The sequence below is a fragment of the Macrobrachium rosenbergii genome, chromosome 39, assembly GCF_040412425.1.
Source record: "Macrobrachium rosenbergii isolate ZJJX-2024 chromosome 39, ASM4041242v1, whole genome shotgun sequence".
NCBI classification, from domain to species: Eukaryota; Metazoa; Arthropoda; class Malacostraca; order Decapoda; family Palaemonidae; genus Macrobrachium; species Macrobrachium rosenbergii.
The window spans coordinates 12,980,843-12,995,787 of NC_089779.1; the positions used below are offsets into that span (position 1 = coordinate 12,980,843).

Genomic DNA, 14,945 nt, shown 5'->3' on the forward strand with positions numbered 1-14,945 from the left:
TTATATTAGTCGTTACATAAACTTTTATATACGAAAATCTGCGCAATTTCATGTAGAATACAACAGAAAATAATTCATGGTTGTAGCTTTTATCAGTTTTGAAATATTTTCATATAAATCACGATAAATAGAAAAATTCGACCTTCGATCAACTTTAACTCGACCCGAAAATGGTCGAAAAACTGCAATTTGTAAGCTAAAACACTTACAGTCTAGTAATATTCAATCAATTAGCTTCATTTTTCAACAAACGGGAAGTCTCTAGCACAATATTTTGATTTATGGTGAATTTTTTGAAAAAAACATTTTTTACATCCGCAGCATTTAATTCATGCATCATTTTGTGATAATATTTTTCTCTGTGTTGCTTTGATCGTTTTACAATTTGTTATATACCAAAATCATCGTAATTTAGTGTACAATACAAAGAAAAAAATAACCCGTTAGCTTTAACTGCTTTGCTTACAGCGATTTGTATAAAATTATATATGAAAAATTTTTTTTGCGCTGTCATATATTTCAATATTTATATATAATAATGATTTTTTTTTCATTTCTGATGGTTGCATACTAAACTTCGGGCAATGACAAAAAAAGGAGCCAAAAATGAACTCTTAATCTTAAAAACTAAGCGTGCTGTGATTTTTTGAAAAAAACTTTTTTTCCGCTACAGCGCTAACTCCCGAACACCGCCGGCATACGGGAGACGTTTTTGTAAATGGAGGCTCGGCGTTAGAGGGTTAAGATCACTCAGGATTGCTGAATTATGGTTGGAATGATAAAAAGTGAAGTCTAATGAAAGTCACTGGATGTCTAATAAATTTTAAAACAAGCAATAATATTAATTATTCAAATAATTTATAACTGTGGAACTACAGTCAATGGGGAGCAAGATACAACAAGGGATAAAGAGAAAATGAGCAGTGAGAAGATTAAATACTAGTGAAGTACAAACGCAGATGAATGAGATCCCCTTATAAAAAGGGGGTGTGGCAACAGTCTGCCTTGAACAGCAAATTGTTATCAATAGTAGAGGTTCTTTAAAGTCCATCTAGTCCCCAGCTGTATTACTTGGTCTTTTCCTTTTTGTTTGTTCCTTTCAGTTTTTTCCTACATAGCCGTCAATTGTTATATTTAAACACCTCCAGTTTTAACATCTGACTTAAATATGAATCCTCTGAATGAGGTGTGTATACTTGTCTACAAAATATGAATTTTTAACTTCAACTGACTAAATCAGTGACTTACTTTTCTATACATGATTGGTGAACACAGCAAAAATGCAGTCAAATATGGTAGGGAAGAAAAGAAAAAGAAAAAAAAAAAAAAAGCAATTCAACTTAGAACTTTTGGTGCTGCCTACATGATGCGAGTTCTTGTGACGAGAGAAATTTTTTACACTACTGTACACACAACAAAACCCAAAAGCTACAGAAACAGCATACCTCTTGATAAAATCATTCCATTCATTTCTAAGTTTTGTGCGAAGTCTTTTGTTTGCAGACAACAGTTTAGTTTCCCATGGACTCAACTCTGTCAGAAGGTTGCACAGGGCACGGTGCAATTTCACTTCACAAGACGGACGTTTCTCAGGTTTTGCATCTTCCTGTATATTTAGAGATGGGAAAAGTTATATAATGTTACATCACAGAAAAATGTTAATATTGGTAATGCTTTAACACTTGGTTTAAACAGCTTTCAATAGATTTTGTACCTGCCCTGCAGTTACAAACTGTATATCAAGTTCAATAAAATACGTTGCATTAAAATACAAAAACGACTGACTAACTTACCTTGGAATTTTCATCATTGTCATTATGAGCGTTAGAACTTCCTTCCGGCAAGTCACCAAATCTCTTGATTAAAGCCCGCAACTGTTCTACAGAGGTCACTACCAACTCAAAATCCTCAATTTGAGGCAGGTACGGAGATGGGTCGTGAATTGGTTTGGGTTCTGGTGGAGGTACTGGAGAGCTTGTTTTACTGTTGTCAGAGTCTTCATCCCCCTCTACCTCCTTCTTAATTGCACTGCCATTGCACGAAAGAGAATTATTTACATCACTCTTTGTCAATTCACCATTTTCTGTTCTTTGGTTATCTTCACTCTTAATTTTTGTACTGACTATTCCCCCATTACAATGCTTTTCATCATTCTCCCCTTTCACTTCATTATAATCAAATTCTTCTTCTTTGATGTCAATTTTTTCTTCTTTCACCTTCACCACTCCAACGGTGCCTTCTGTCATTTCTTTCTTAACAACTCCACTATTTCCTGATTTAGCTTCACCCCCACTATCTACAGGTTCCTGTTTAATAACACCATTAATAAGAGATTCACTTTTCAGATCCTTTAACTTACTATCCGTATTGCTTTCAGATTTATCACTGAAGTCACACTCTCCATTTTGAGAAACACCCTTGTCACCATTACACCTGCTGTCATCTTCCTTTTCTTCCAAAGCATTCGTGGTAGATTCAGTCTGTTTCAGTCTTTTGTTGTTTTCTGCTTCACTTGCTAACTTCTAAAATGACAATGGAATAAAACAAATAATTGTACTGTCATTCAACTGACAACCATTTTTTAATGTTCAATATTCAGTTCTAGAGAACCTCAGCACAATAATACAAGGTGTGATAATACTAATAGGCTTTGATGGGGAAGAAGGGTCAATTAGCTACTAAAATAGGAAATTTGAAAGTAGCAGGAAGAGGACCAGTGCAAAAGCCCAGAAAATCATGGACAAAGACCACTTGTTGCATTAGATCATATGGAAATAAAGGTAGTAATGCATTAGATAGCAAAGAATGCTGTAAAGGGGTTTTGAAACCTTACATAAAAATGCCTATGATCATGATGATGATAAAAATGAAGCAAAATAAATTACAGTATTCCCCTTAATTAACTCTACAGAGAAATAATCATTAATTGGAAATCATAAGCAACCACATTAATCCCTGTATCAAAATGCAATCTGAAGCATCATTTTATCTAGACACACTAACAAAACCATTAACCCACAAACTTAAGCCCTCAGTCCAGGACTGCATCCATTCATAATTTCCTTGACTAACCTTTCCTTCCTTGTGACTTTACTTCTGTGATATGCTGAGTGACTAAAATCACTATAGGAATTAATATCTCAATGTACAAGCCATTAATTTATAAATGCCCTGGTTGCCACCAGCAGTGATTCATCATTTACCTGCAGTTTGATTAACCCAACTAGAGTGGGGGCTTCTCATCCAGATCATAATTTATTTATTATGTCCCTGATTGTTATCTGATGAACTGTAAGTATGGACGTAGACATAGTAAAAGAAGTATATGTTTCACAATAAAAATAATAATTAAACTGTCAAGATTAAGGGTAACAATATTGGGGAGTAAACTTGCAGCGCCCACAGGAAGAACATGAATGAAATTCCCTTAAAAAATAATGACATTACAATAGTTATGCAATCCCTGTAGTGGTGGGGGACAGATGGATGTAATCTGACCCCAATACTAGAAAATAAACGCTTACTGTAGTAAGAATGAATCAACACAAGAGTAAAATTAAAGAAATAAACAGAAAAAAATACACCATCACGGCCAATTGAGAAAACAATGTGAAGAAGCTATGAATGCTATGAAGTTCCACAATCGATCCAGGAGGAATGCTGAGGAGTATCAACGGACATCAACGGTGAGTGCTTTTCCCTGATGCCAAGTTAGAGTAACTGGGATTTCCTTAATGAAAATGTGACATTTTATGATTAAAGAGGTTGTCATGAACAAGACTCAAAAGATCCTTCTTAGCAATGCAGGAAAAGATGGTACTTACATTCCTATGCTACGATCAAATGGCAGTTGGAACTAAGAGCAGAACTTCTATCACTTAAGCTTACTAAACAATAGGTAAAATTGCCCCAAAATAATGATAAGGAGGATGAAAACCAAGCATAAGGTGACGAAAAAGTGAAAATGAATGCCAATACAATCCTTTACAAAACCTCTAATAAATCTGGGAACACCATGCGAGTACACAGAAGTAAGCACACTCCTACCCTAACAAGAGGTGTCGACTGCCTGTGTGAGTAAACAGAGCAAGCACAACCCTCACGAAACAAGCTGGGTTTATGCTTACACAAATCAATTTCATCAATGCTTTACTTACTAAAAGGGTAGCAATGACATGAATGCTTGTGCAAAATTCAAAATGAAAAATAAGCAATAAGTAATGTAAAAATTATATAAAGATAATTTCTTAATTAGAAATGTCCTAAGACAACAAAAATTCATTTTACTTAAAACCTGGCAATATTTAAAACAAAACTTAAAATGTAATAAGGAAAACTAACCTTCTCTTTTGTATGAACAGCTCTGTGTCCTTTCAAAGCTGCAATTGTATGGAATGATTTGCCACAAAGCTCGCAGGTAGGCTTCTAGAAAAAAAAAAATACAAATGGCATTTTAAATCTGCACTTGTAAACAGGAAAAATAGACTGCTAATCTAGCTAATAAATATTCAAAGGCTCCAGTTGTGGTAAATTGGTATTTATATTAGTAACATGTCTGAATATTTAACTGAGTTGTGTTTGTCATTAGTTGATGGCTGTTTTCTTTTCTGTTGTTTATGCTGTATTTGTTTACTTTTGACATTCCCAGTGTATCCTATTCTGTTGACTTCTGAATTCTTTGTGTTGGGATCTTAGTTGAATGAAGCCTTTCATATGCACTGAGGTTTTTTACTATACCAGTACTTCCTATTCACGATACTATAATACCAGTTCAACTTCAATCAATTTGACTAATTTAGGCATATAGACCTGCTGCACACTTAACTAAAAATTTAACATCACTAGTGGCAGATACCTTTTATAACTATTTCAACGATCTCATTGGAACAAGAATGAATGTTTGTTCATATATTGGTTAGCCAGACTGCTTATGAAGTCTTTCATATTTTATCAATATGAAATCTGACACAAAATAAGTCATTTATTACACCTTTTTAAACAGAAAATTCATATATTAAAACATAAAATGAGCTTGTTTTACATGTAATCACCAGGAAAAGTTATAATTTTATCTTTATTTTATATGAATGCAAGTCTTGCAAGCTAATATCTTTGATATTTTGAAATGATTAAAACAATAAAGAAATTTCACTTAAAATTATTTGTGCAAAACGAGTACATGAAAAAAGTTTGTAATACTGCAATCAAAATTCAGAAATGAAATGTCTTACCCTTTTCCCTCCCTTCTTAACCTTTGGGTTCTTTTGCTGAGCCCTATTAACTCCTTCCTGAGCCCCAGAAGGCAGACTGCTATTGGTGGTTTCATCTTCAGGATCATTTGGAGTAGGAGTTGGAGTAGGGGGAGGTGGAGTATCCACAGGTTCATTGTTTTCTGTGGGTAAATCTTCTTCATCACTTGAGTAATCCAGTGATCTAAACTTTCTACTCTTTGGCTTGGCCTTTGGTTCATCGTCAGAGGATAGACCCAAGTCTTCATACTGGTCGTTATACCTAGCCCTGGGACGCTGTCTCAGGTTGCCGGGACGACTACGGCTAGCAGCAGATGGGACCTCCTCCTCTGGGTCAACTGTCCTGTTTGCTCTCCTCTTCCTCTTTTTCTTCTTACCTCTTGCGCCTTCCCACTCAGCCTCTTCTTCATATTTCTGTAGAAGAAGGATAGTGTCAAATGTAATTACTTAGGCTTGAAATTCATGAAATTATGACAAATATACAACTGTATTTCTGAAAAGGAAATTTGCACAGAATACAAAATGCAAAGAAATAAAATGTTTGAAAAACACTGAATTCATCTAGAAGTGTCAATATAAATTCAATAGCCACTGCCTTAAGGTGACTCATTACACAGGAATCTTAATTTTACAGAAGACAGCACTTATGCTATCAGGTGAATGAGGACTATCTTGCGAGCTGGGGTACAAATCCCAATGCTCCAGCCAGCCTCCAGTCAGTTCTGCTTTGGTCTTCCAGTATGCATTCATTCAGTATTCCTCATTATTAGGCTGTGTTTTAATTATCTTTACTTCTTCGAATTTCATTGTTTCCTCTCAAGTTCTCAACATTATATCACTAAGGCAGCCATCTATCATGAGCAGTGTAACTGTGTGTTCATTATTTTCAGTTCATGAAAGTGCTTGAAATACCTTACCCACTATTCTTTTGCTAGTTGATTAACAGTAAGTTTTGTGTTATACGTCAGATATTTCTCAGTTTACATCATCGTGTTTCAGCAAAGATGATGTGTTGTAAGGAGACACAGACATTTAGTAAACTATAGTCCTTAATGTGGGCACCAAGACCTTCCTTCTTGAGCAACTGTCTAGTTTAAGGTCAATGAACTTTTCTATCTTTATGTGATCAACAGCCTCTGTGATAAAACAATGCAACATTAGCAGTGTAAACAACCTAGACTTTGAACAACCCTACATCTCGGGGTACCTTGATTATGTAACACGACTGACAAGTGTAATTCAGTGCATTTTTCTTCTAGATGGTTTCATCCAAATCAAGGTTTCTCTCCCCATCAATTACTTGCAGACCTAATTTGATACGAGTCAATGAGAAGGAAATGGCTTGAAAGGTTTATGAACACTAGTTTTTGTTTCACAGAATACCACACAGACTGGAAGTGGGCAAGGAAGTAATGTGGCACCCCAACTTGAAGGATGATCCTCACCTGCATGGCACTCGCCGAGAGCTTTATCCAAAAACACCGACTATCTGCCCTCAAGATTTTCAAAGTAACAGTTTTTAGTTCACGTAATGGTTTGAATTCTAAGTGCCATACAATTTATATCGCAAGTTACTTCTATATTCAGTTTAACAAATTATAGATCTTGTTTGGAATGTAGAGCTATTTTTACAGGTCCTGAATCAACATCCATCATTCATCATTGGGTATTACAAATATACCGTTCACTTGTACTGCAAGAAATAAACAAAAGCCTTCTAAAAGACAACACACTAATTTACTTACATTTCTGAATTTCTTTATCATTTTCCTAAACTCTTTTATTTTCTCTAAAGGTAATATGTTCCCCTGAACAATTTCCTCTTCTTGTGGGGGAACCTCTGGAGAAGGAACTCGGGCTCGTCTGTAGATTCTTAAGCTCTGACCACAGAACTGAGGGAAATGAAGATATTCGTTCCCATTACGATCCCTCCCAAGATTGTACTCTCGCTGATCTGCCTCTGGCTGTTCTGCTATGACTTCTTGCACAGTTTTGTGATTGTGCTGAAAGTATTCAAGATCAAATTCCAATAAGTGGCTTAATAACAAACTTCAATGCTTTAATGAACACTTGAAACACATATGTACTTCCTGATGGTACAACTTAAAAGTATATTTACAATCTAAGTAAAATTGCATGATGAAAAGATTCCAACAAAGAGGTCAAGCAAACTAAATACCTACCAAAAGGTAATCGCAGAGAGATTTTAGAAGCCATACTCGCTGATGAAATGTCATTTCATGAAAAAGCTGACGATCAAAGGGATTTGATGGACCACAAATTTGCCAAAATTCTGGTTCAATACCCATTTGATCAAAAACCTGTAAGCATAAAAGAGAAAACAGATAAAATATCATATTCAATCCAACCTTAAATTCTACATACTGCAATAGTTTCACTGCAAATACACTTCATGTCTAGTGACTTTATCTGTCCAAAGCCAAATTGAAAATCATTTATTTCTTCACAATGCTACTTATTTGTAACAAAAAACAAAAAAGCAAATCCATGAGACAATAGAAGGTCAGTTCATATGATAACCAACAGGATATCTTGTTACATCCCATTGCCATCGAGACTTGTTACTATAAGTAAAAGTTAGAAAACTGTCCCCGCCACTTGTTAAGAGTCCTCACAAAATGCTTTTCAACTAAAAAATACCAATTCTTTATGACCCTGCCCTATAATAATGAAATATCTGACATCTTCAATTGTTAATCTTAAATTTTTCTAAAGCTTAGTTAACTATTCATGATATTTAACTGAATTATGGACAAGGTTAAAAATTAACATACTTGCTCAACATTACAATAACTGTATGCTCTTAAGGACAGAATTTACTATACAATGTTACACAGTAGCCCAAACATACCTTTTGAGAATCTTGATTTTCCCGAAAATAACATCTATACCACAACAATGTCTTATGAGCTAATTTCCTAGCCCATACTTTATAGGGCATATAAGGTTTCTCACTGAGTTTCTGTCTCTGTTGTGGTGAAGATAACAGAGAGGTGAGCAACATGGCCAGAGTGCGCGATGCCTGAGGCATCAGAAGCATCCGTTCCAGCTCATACTGAGGCACCTCATATATGTTGAGAGTCTTGAGGGTAAGAAAAATGAAGTGTCCAATTTGTGGAAGCTGAAAGTAAAACACAGAAACAATGTTAGATTGAAGGAGGGAGAGTTAATTTTCATTTACCACAGGTTCAAAGAAAGTATTTAAATTAATATACCACTTCCTCTCAATAATTTCTGAAATGACAATTAAAAATCATTAAAAAGAACATGTACACTCATATCCTTGACGAGGCTTCTTACCTCCCACATTGCCCTCAGTTGCGTATGGACTGGTTCCTCTAACAGCTTTTCCTCCCACACTATAACCTCCTGTTCCCGATCTTTTTTGGCTTGACGCAGAGCTTCCATTCTCCTCCTTTTCATTTCCTTATCCCGATTATGCCGACATCCACGAACACGATACAAGACATATGAGAAAAAGTTGTCGCCTGGAAATGTAAAATTTCAACAAATTCCTTCTGTTTCTATGTTCACTTCCTTTACTAACACAGCACTATATACTATACTTTCTGTAACTGTTTACTTACACTACCTTTAATTTACTTGTATTTCACTATGACAAACAATTGCTTATGAGACAAAAAAAAAAATCTCACAAGAACAATATGAGAACTGAAAATTATACTTGAAATATAATAATAATAATAATAATAATAATAATAATAATAAAAATTATTATTATCACTATTATTATAGTATCATTATTGCTATCATCGTTATTATTATTGAGAAGTTTCCATGACCACGAGTCACATTCCAATATTGTTAAAGGCGAACCCAAAATTTGTTCTTAAATGAGAAGTGTAAATTGGAGTGAGGTAAAGTTGAAGAAGTCGAAGAGTTAACAGGAAGAGAGGCAGAGAGCAATGCAGCCAGGAAGCTGACTATACCTAAAGTCAACCTCTTACTTGAGGTTGCACTCAGGCATACTCTTCTGTCAACTTTCTCTTATTGTTTTTATACATAGTGTTGGACAGGGTTGGCAGAAGAGCAAAGGATGCCTGGTGGTTTTATCTTCAAGTTGCTTTATCATTATCTTGATTTCATCTTCACCTTTGGCCCTCAATTCAAAACAATCACTACTCTCTTTCCTTCAGATGAAGTGGCTATCCTGAAGGGTACTTTGCTTTGCATGGTATATCAGCTTTGCCATGCATTTCATTTTTTTCCAACATTTTCTTTTCTCTTTCCAAACCAATTACATCTCTGGATGGTAAAACTGTCACCATGAATGGAAAAATAACCAGAGCAACTTGACAGAACACTGTCAACAATTCCCCGAACTCTTTTAGAGCTTGTTCAGAACAACTTTATCAAAAGCATATACTAAATATAGAGCAGACATTCTCTTGCAGTAGACAATCATATGAACTACAATAACTTGCTAAAAAATTTTTACTTTGTACATACAGCTCAATAAATCTTTTAGCTTTCCACAAAACAACTGCACTTGGGTACTATTTGTTTCTAAAAGACTGGTCTAAATTTAAAAATACCTGGAATAATCCAGAAAATAATCCAAAAGGATTAACTTAACCTTGACTGCCAACAGAAAGAGCAAGGCTCTGCCTTCCCTGGATGTGGCATAACATCAACTTAGTATACAAAAGTGATTTACGCTGCAAAGACACAATGTCAAGGGCTGTTCCTTGCATCTTTTACGATCGATTTACTACCATGGGAAAGGAAAACCTACTACCCTTAACCAGTGCACTAGACAGCCATCGCTTTAGTGAATGCTGTTCTCTGGATGCTATACCAGAGGAAGGCTGAGGAAAGATTTGAACCACTACAAAATTAAGCAAATACTAAAGGAGACTAAGACACCTGAACTTTAACTCTTAAAAAGCAATGAAGAGGTCTATTGAAAGCTAAGACACTCAAGGTGTATAAAACACTACAAGGATTTATTTACCTGAAATAGTAACTGAACCATAACCAACAGACAGAAACTGGAACTTTAAAGAGGTTCAATGCCATCCACCATGGAAACTTCTTTGCACATAAAATGGCCTCATTTTCAAATGCACTATCAGCAGAGGTTGTGAACGGTACCACTACTGGTCATTTCAAGGATTGACCAGATAAAGTGGTTGACTAATGCAATGCAATTATTTTTATTTACATTCCTAAAGGTGTCTCCTTAGACAGCCTTGCAAGTCTTTAAGGCACATCTCATTAAGTTCCAAGTACTGTAATACCATGTAGCCTCTCATTGGGACTGCATATACAGCACACAGATTTTGCTCTTAAATGAGATGTAAATATTATGCAAGGCAAAATTAAAGAAGTTGGAAAGTTAAGAGACTTACCATTGACAGATATTCTAGCTGTTTTATTACGGTGCTTCTGCGTTATATCTTCAGGTGCTGTTCCAGAGGTTTTCTCCAAAGTACAAAGTTCACGCACTTCCCTGTAGATCATAAAATACAATCTTAATAATCATGATAAAATTACCCAAAAAATCAATAAAAAAAGCCATTCATCCCAATATAAACAAAACTGCAATCCATCAAAATATAGAGTAGCTATGATTCCTGCCTTGAAATTACTTCATTCAACAGTAATATAAATGGGTTTCTGAGTCCTGAAACTTAACATTTTTGGCACATTAGTTCATGTTGTGTCTAGTAGGTGTGATAAGATCATTATGCCTCTACACACCTACCTCAAAGAAAGGCCTTACCTTGGCAAATCAGTGAATGCACAAGATATACTGGTAGAAGTTATACCATACAGTTGGGCAATGCAAAGTGAAGCAAAACTAATAACTTGGTTTATCATCACTATTAGGTAGCTTAACACGACCACAAAGTTGAAAAATTTGTTTATGAAAACTTAGGACGAAAGGGAAACAAACACTTACTCTATACCTGAAGGGTTTCCCCTCTAGGTTACATCAATACTTTAACCACATTTCTTACACTAAATCATCACTTTATCATCACATGGACAACACTAACCATACAAATTGCAATAAGATAAAACCTAGCATCTTCAGAAAAGATATACTTTCATCCATCTTTTCAATTTAAAACTAATTTTTATTTTAATTCCTAATACTAAATGTAACATTCCATTATTAAATTCCTTCTCCTTTGGTAATCAACATTCGCAACACTGGGTGATCTGAGTCATTCATGAAATAACTATGGATCAAGTAAGTGACTGTTTTCATTATGACTTCAATAAGATGTTCTTTTTGAAATCAACAATACAATCAACATTTATCATTCACTATCATATTACCAGAATTATTATTCAACAAAGACAACAATTTAGTGAAGATAATGTGATACATGAATGGCTATCTGCACTGCCTTAACTGCTTTGTTAACATCCATCCTTCCTCTAATGCTTATGTGAAAAAAACACATTAAAGATAATTAGAATATTTTACCAAACCCTCAATTTCCAAGGGTAAAAGTTACCAATAGCATCAAATGTAATTTTTTCCTAAAAATCATTTTTTTCAATACAAACCCATTACAAAATGTAGCCTATTGTGGATCTGTGCAAATTCTCAGACACTTCAGGTACGAAGTGCACAGGTGATACTGTACTAGGTCTCTGAAAGGTCGAGGGTAGCAAATAGGATCATTTGTGTTGTATCAACTAACTCCTACAGAAAAGAGGGGCTAAGAGTGGGATAATCAAGTAGAAGTTAAGAATTTTACAAAATTAATCTTTTATAAATAGAAGCATTATTATTATTAAAGGCAGTCCTCGCTTATCGGTGGCATCAGTTAACGATGTTCCGGTTTTATGGAGCTTGGCTAACAATGTCGTTAACCTGATTTTCAGGGACGGTAAGTGATTTTCAGCGTCAGTAAGGGGTTTATTATGTCGGTAAGCAGTCTATCGGAGTCGGCAAGAGGTTTATTGGCGCCGATAAACAGTTAATGGAGCCGATAAGCGGTTAACGGCGCCGATAAGGAGTTTATTGGCGCTTACATCATAAACACCGTAACTATTACCATAATTACTGTATCGGCAATTTTCGGTTATCGGCCCTCTGCCAGGAACAGACCCTCGTCGTTAACCGGGGACTGCCTGTATTATTATTATTATTATTGTAATCTGCAGCATTTCTGATAAATTTTGTAACAAAATTATAAATCTGACTGTGACCTCTTGGCTATTCAAATGGAGGGATTTGTCTTATGTGTAACTGGCATATTTTCCAATCAGCTTTATGAATATTGTAATAAGGAAAATGTTTAGCAGGATTATTTTGTACAAGTGAAACTGAAATTGGAAAATAAACAAGAGTATGTTTAAGTCATCAAGTGTTCAGTTCCAATTTATCTGCCATGGTCGATAAGATGCCATCCACCGATGAAAAAGTCCAACGTGCATTTGAGATATATTGGGTTTTTGTTGTCACTGAGATTGCACAAATTATTTGAATTCATGCTCTCTTCCACATTTCCCGTAAGATCTGGTGATATTATTGTGATCCCAAAAAGGGCAATGGGCATTAAAATTATCAGCTAATAAAACGTGCCCTTGGAGACTACTTACTGATATTTGTATATTATCTAAAGTGTAATTCTTATTTGGTTGACTATACAGGATGCAGCTGGTATATGTACTAATTTCTGATATGTATCATAAATTACCTTATTCTGTACATATGATGTAGTTCCAAAGTTGCCTTCTTGTGACGTTGCTCATATTAGTCCACTGATGGTACTGGTCTGTTTACATGTTCATAGTCTTTGAGAAGACATTGTTTTTCTCCAAGGTCTGAAGACATTTCCATTTCATTGGATTATACAATTATTGAAGGTCTTACATAAGATTGATGAGATTTTTCCAGTTTACAAAAGTCCATATTTTAATATCTGATTGCATATAAGACACCCCCATTTCAGTACAGCATATCAAGGAAGAAATGTTTTAGTGTGAAGCTTTATAACTGTACTACGTCAACCTGAGTGGGTATGACATGCCAAGACTTGCTAGGAAGACCACAGAAATGTGTACAGTAAACAAGGTCCCTGTGTAAACTTATGGTCACTACCCCACTAAAGATAATCTATTGTAAAATGGATATACAGGCAGTCCCCGGTTAACGGAGGGCTTGGTTAACAGCAATCTGGTTTTATGGGGCTTGTCTAGCAACGAAAATCGGCAGTTTTCGGAAAATTGCCGACTTTCGGTTAGTGACGATTTTCGGTTATCACACACTCAGAAACGGAACCCCGCCGATAACTGGGGTCTGCCTGTATTTAAAACCATAAACTTTTGTAAAAACTTACTTCGGAAGGAGTGTAATCTTTTGTTCCATCATGTGTTCCAGACGCAACCCTTTCTTGGAAATGGAATGACTTGGGCCATAGTACCGGTAAGCATTTTCCAACATTGTTCTAATATCACCGACTAATTCCGTTATTGTGGTGTATTTACCATCCAAAAGTTGTTCCTTTACTGTTGAAACAAAAATATTACACTTAATACATTATTTCCCGCAGAAACGAATTTAATCATCACAATATTTGTTTAAAAACATAAATAGTAGCAACAACTACTCAATTCACCCTGCAAGCTTAATGAAATTTCAAACAATGTCAGAACTACATATACAGAACAGTAACTTTTGATTGTCTGAAAATTCATTCTTAGCTCCTCCTGATAACTAAAAAGCACAAATAGTAAAAAATTTCTCCTGAAGCCCATACAACAAAACAATGCACAATCCAGCACACACAGACACACATTTATCCGTTCATTTTCATAAGCCTACATTAGTTTTCGAATGAGAGACAGGAAACAAAGACATCCTGGCAAGACAAAAAAAATATAAGATATTAAATAAAATTTTTATATGCTTTTATTTCCTACAATCATAAAAATCTCCCTACTATTATAAAATAGTCTCATTAATATACACATTTGAAGAAAAAAAATAAATTACTGGAAATGATGGGGTTAAAGGGAGAAGAAAAATCTCTAAGAATATAAAATACACATTCACAATCAGAACTTTTTTTACTCTCCATTGTAGCTTGACACAGAACAGTTGACTAACAGCTAATTCACTGATTAGGTCAACAGAGGCTTCCTGAATTTTTGGGAACATGTCCATGTGTCTCTTCTTTTCCAGTTCAACATTCAAACTCTAGTCTTTCCCTGTGAGCCGAGTTGTTTGCCACTCCACCACAAAGATAGCAAAAGAGGAAGAATTTTTATGTGCTTTTATTTCACAGTTAATGAATATCACCCTAAATGGCCATCAATCACTGTTTTTTCTCTTCGTTTCTTTTTTCTCAATGCCGATTTCTCTTCCTTTCACTCTTTTCTGAGCGTTCACTTATTTCATTTTCACTTCCAGATCTCTCCATGTCTTTTTCTTGTAGTCACAGGCTGGAAATATTGTCACTGGGTGTTCTCACTTTCCCATGGTAGGGTAGTCTCTCTCTCTCTCTCTCTCTCTCTCTCTCTCTCTCTCTCTCTTGTAGCAATAAGAAAATAAAATATGAAAATAAATCTCTCTCTCTCTCTCTCTCTCGGAGGTGAAAGGAAGAGGTGACAGCAAAACTGTTACAGATAAAGCACCTTGCATAAGAAACTTTCTAAACACTGCTCTTGTTAAGGAACATACGGCACATG

At 35.3% G+C, this 14,945-nt stretch overlaps 1 protein-coding gene across 4 annotated transcripts in view; it reads right to left on the reverse strand.

Annotated features, from left to right (window-relative positions):
* The window catches only part of LOC136825761 (uncharacterized bromodomain-containing protein 10-like), a 43,556-nt gene that overhangs the window by 11,328 nt on the left and 17,283 nt on the right, over window positions 1-14,945 (reverse strand). For all 4 annotated transcript variants that reach the window (XM_067082605.1, XM_067082606.1, XM_067082604.1 and 1 more), the window contains 10 exons: window positions 13,595-13,763; window positions 10,643-10,743; window positions 8,571-8,758; window positions 8,122-8,391; window positions 7,433-7,570; window positions 6,995-7,252; window positions 5,232-5,663; window positions 4,342-4,425; window positions 1,794-2,522; window positions 1,446-1,606 (listed from right to left, as the gene is read on the reverse strand). In XM_067082605.1, coding sequence (XP_066938706.1) covers window positions 1,446-1,606; window positions 1,794-2,522; window positions 4,342-4,425; window positions 5,232-5,663; window positions 6,995-7,252; window positions 7,433-7,570; window positions 8,122-8,391; window positions 8,571-8,758; window positions 10,643-10,743; window positions 13,595-13,763 — 2,530 coding nt within the window. The remainder of the gene's footprint in view (window positions 1-1,445; window positions 1,607-1,793; window positions 2,523-4,341; window positions 4,426-5,231; window positions 5,664-6,994; window positions 7,253-7,432; window positions 7,571-8,121; window positions 8,392-8,570; window positions 8,759-10,642; window positions 10,744-13,594; window positions 13,764-14,945) is intronic.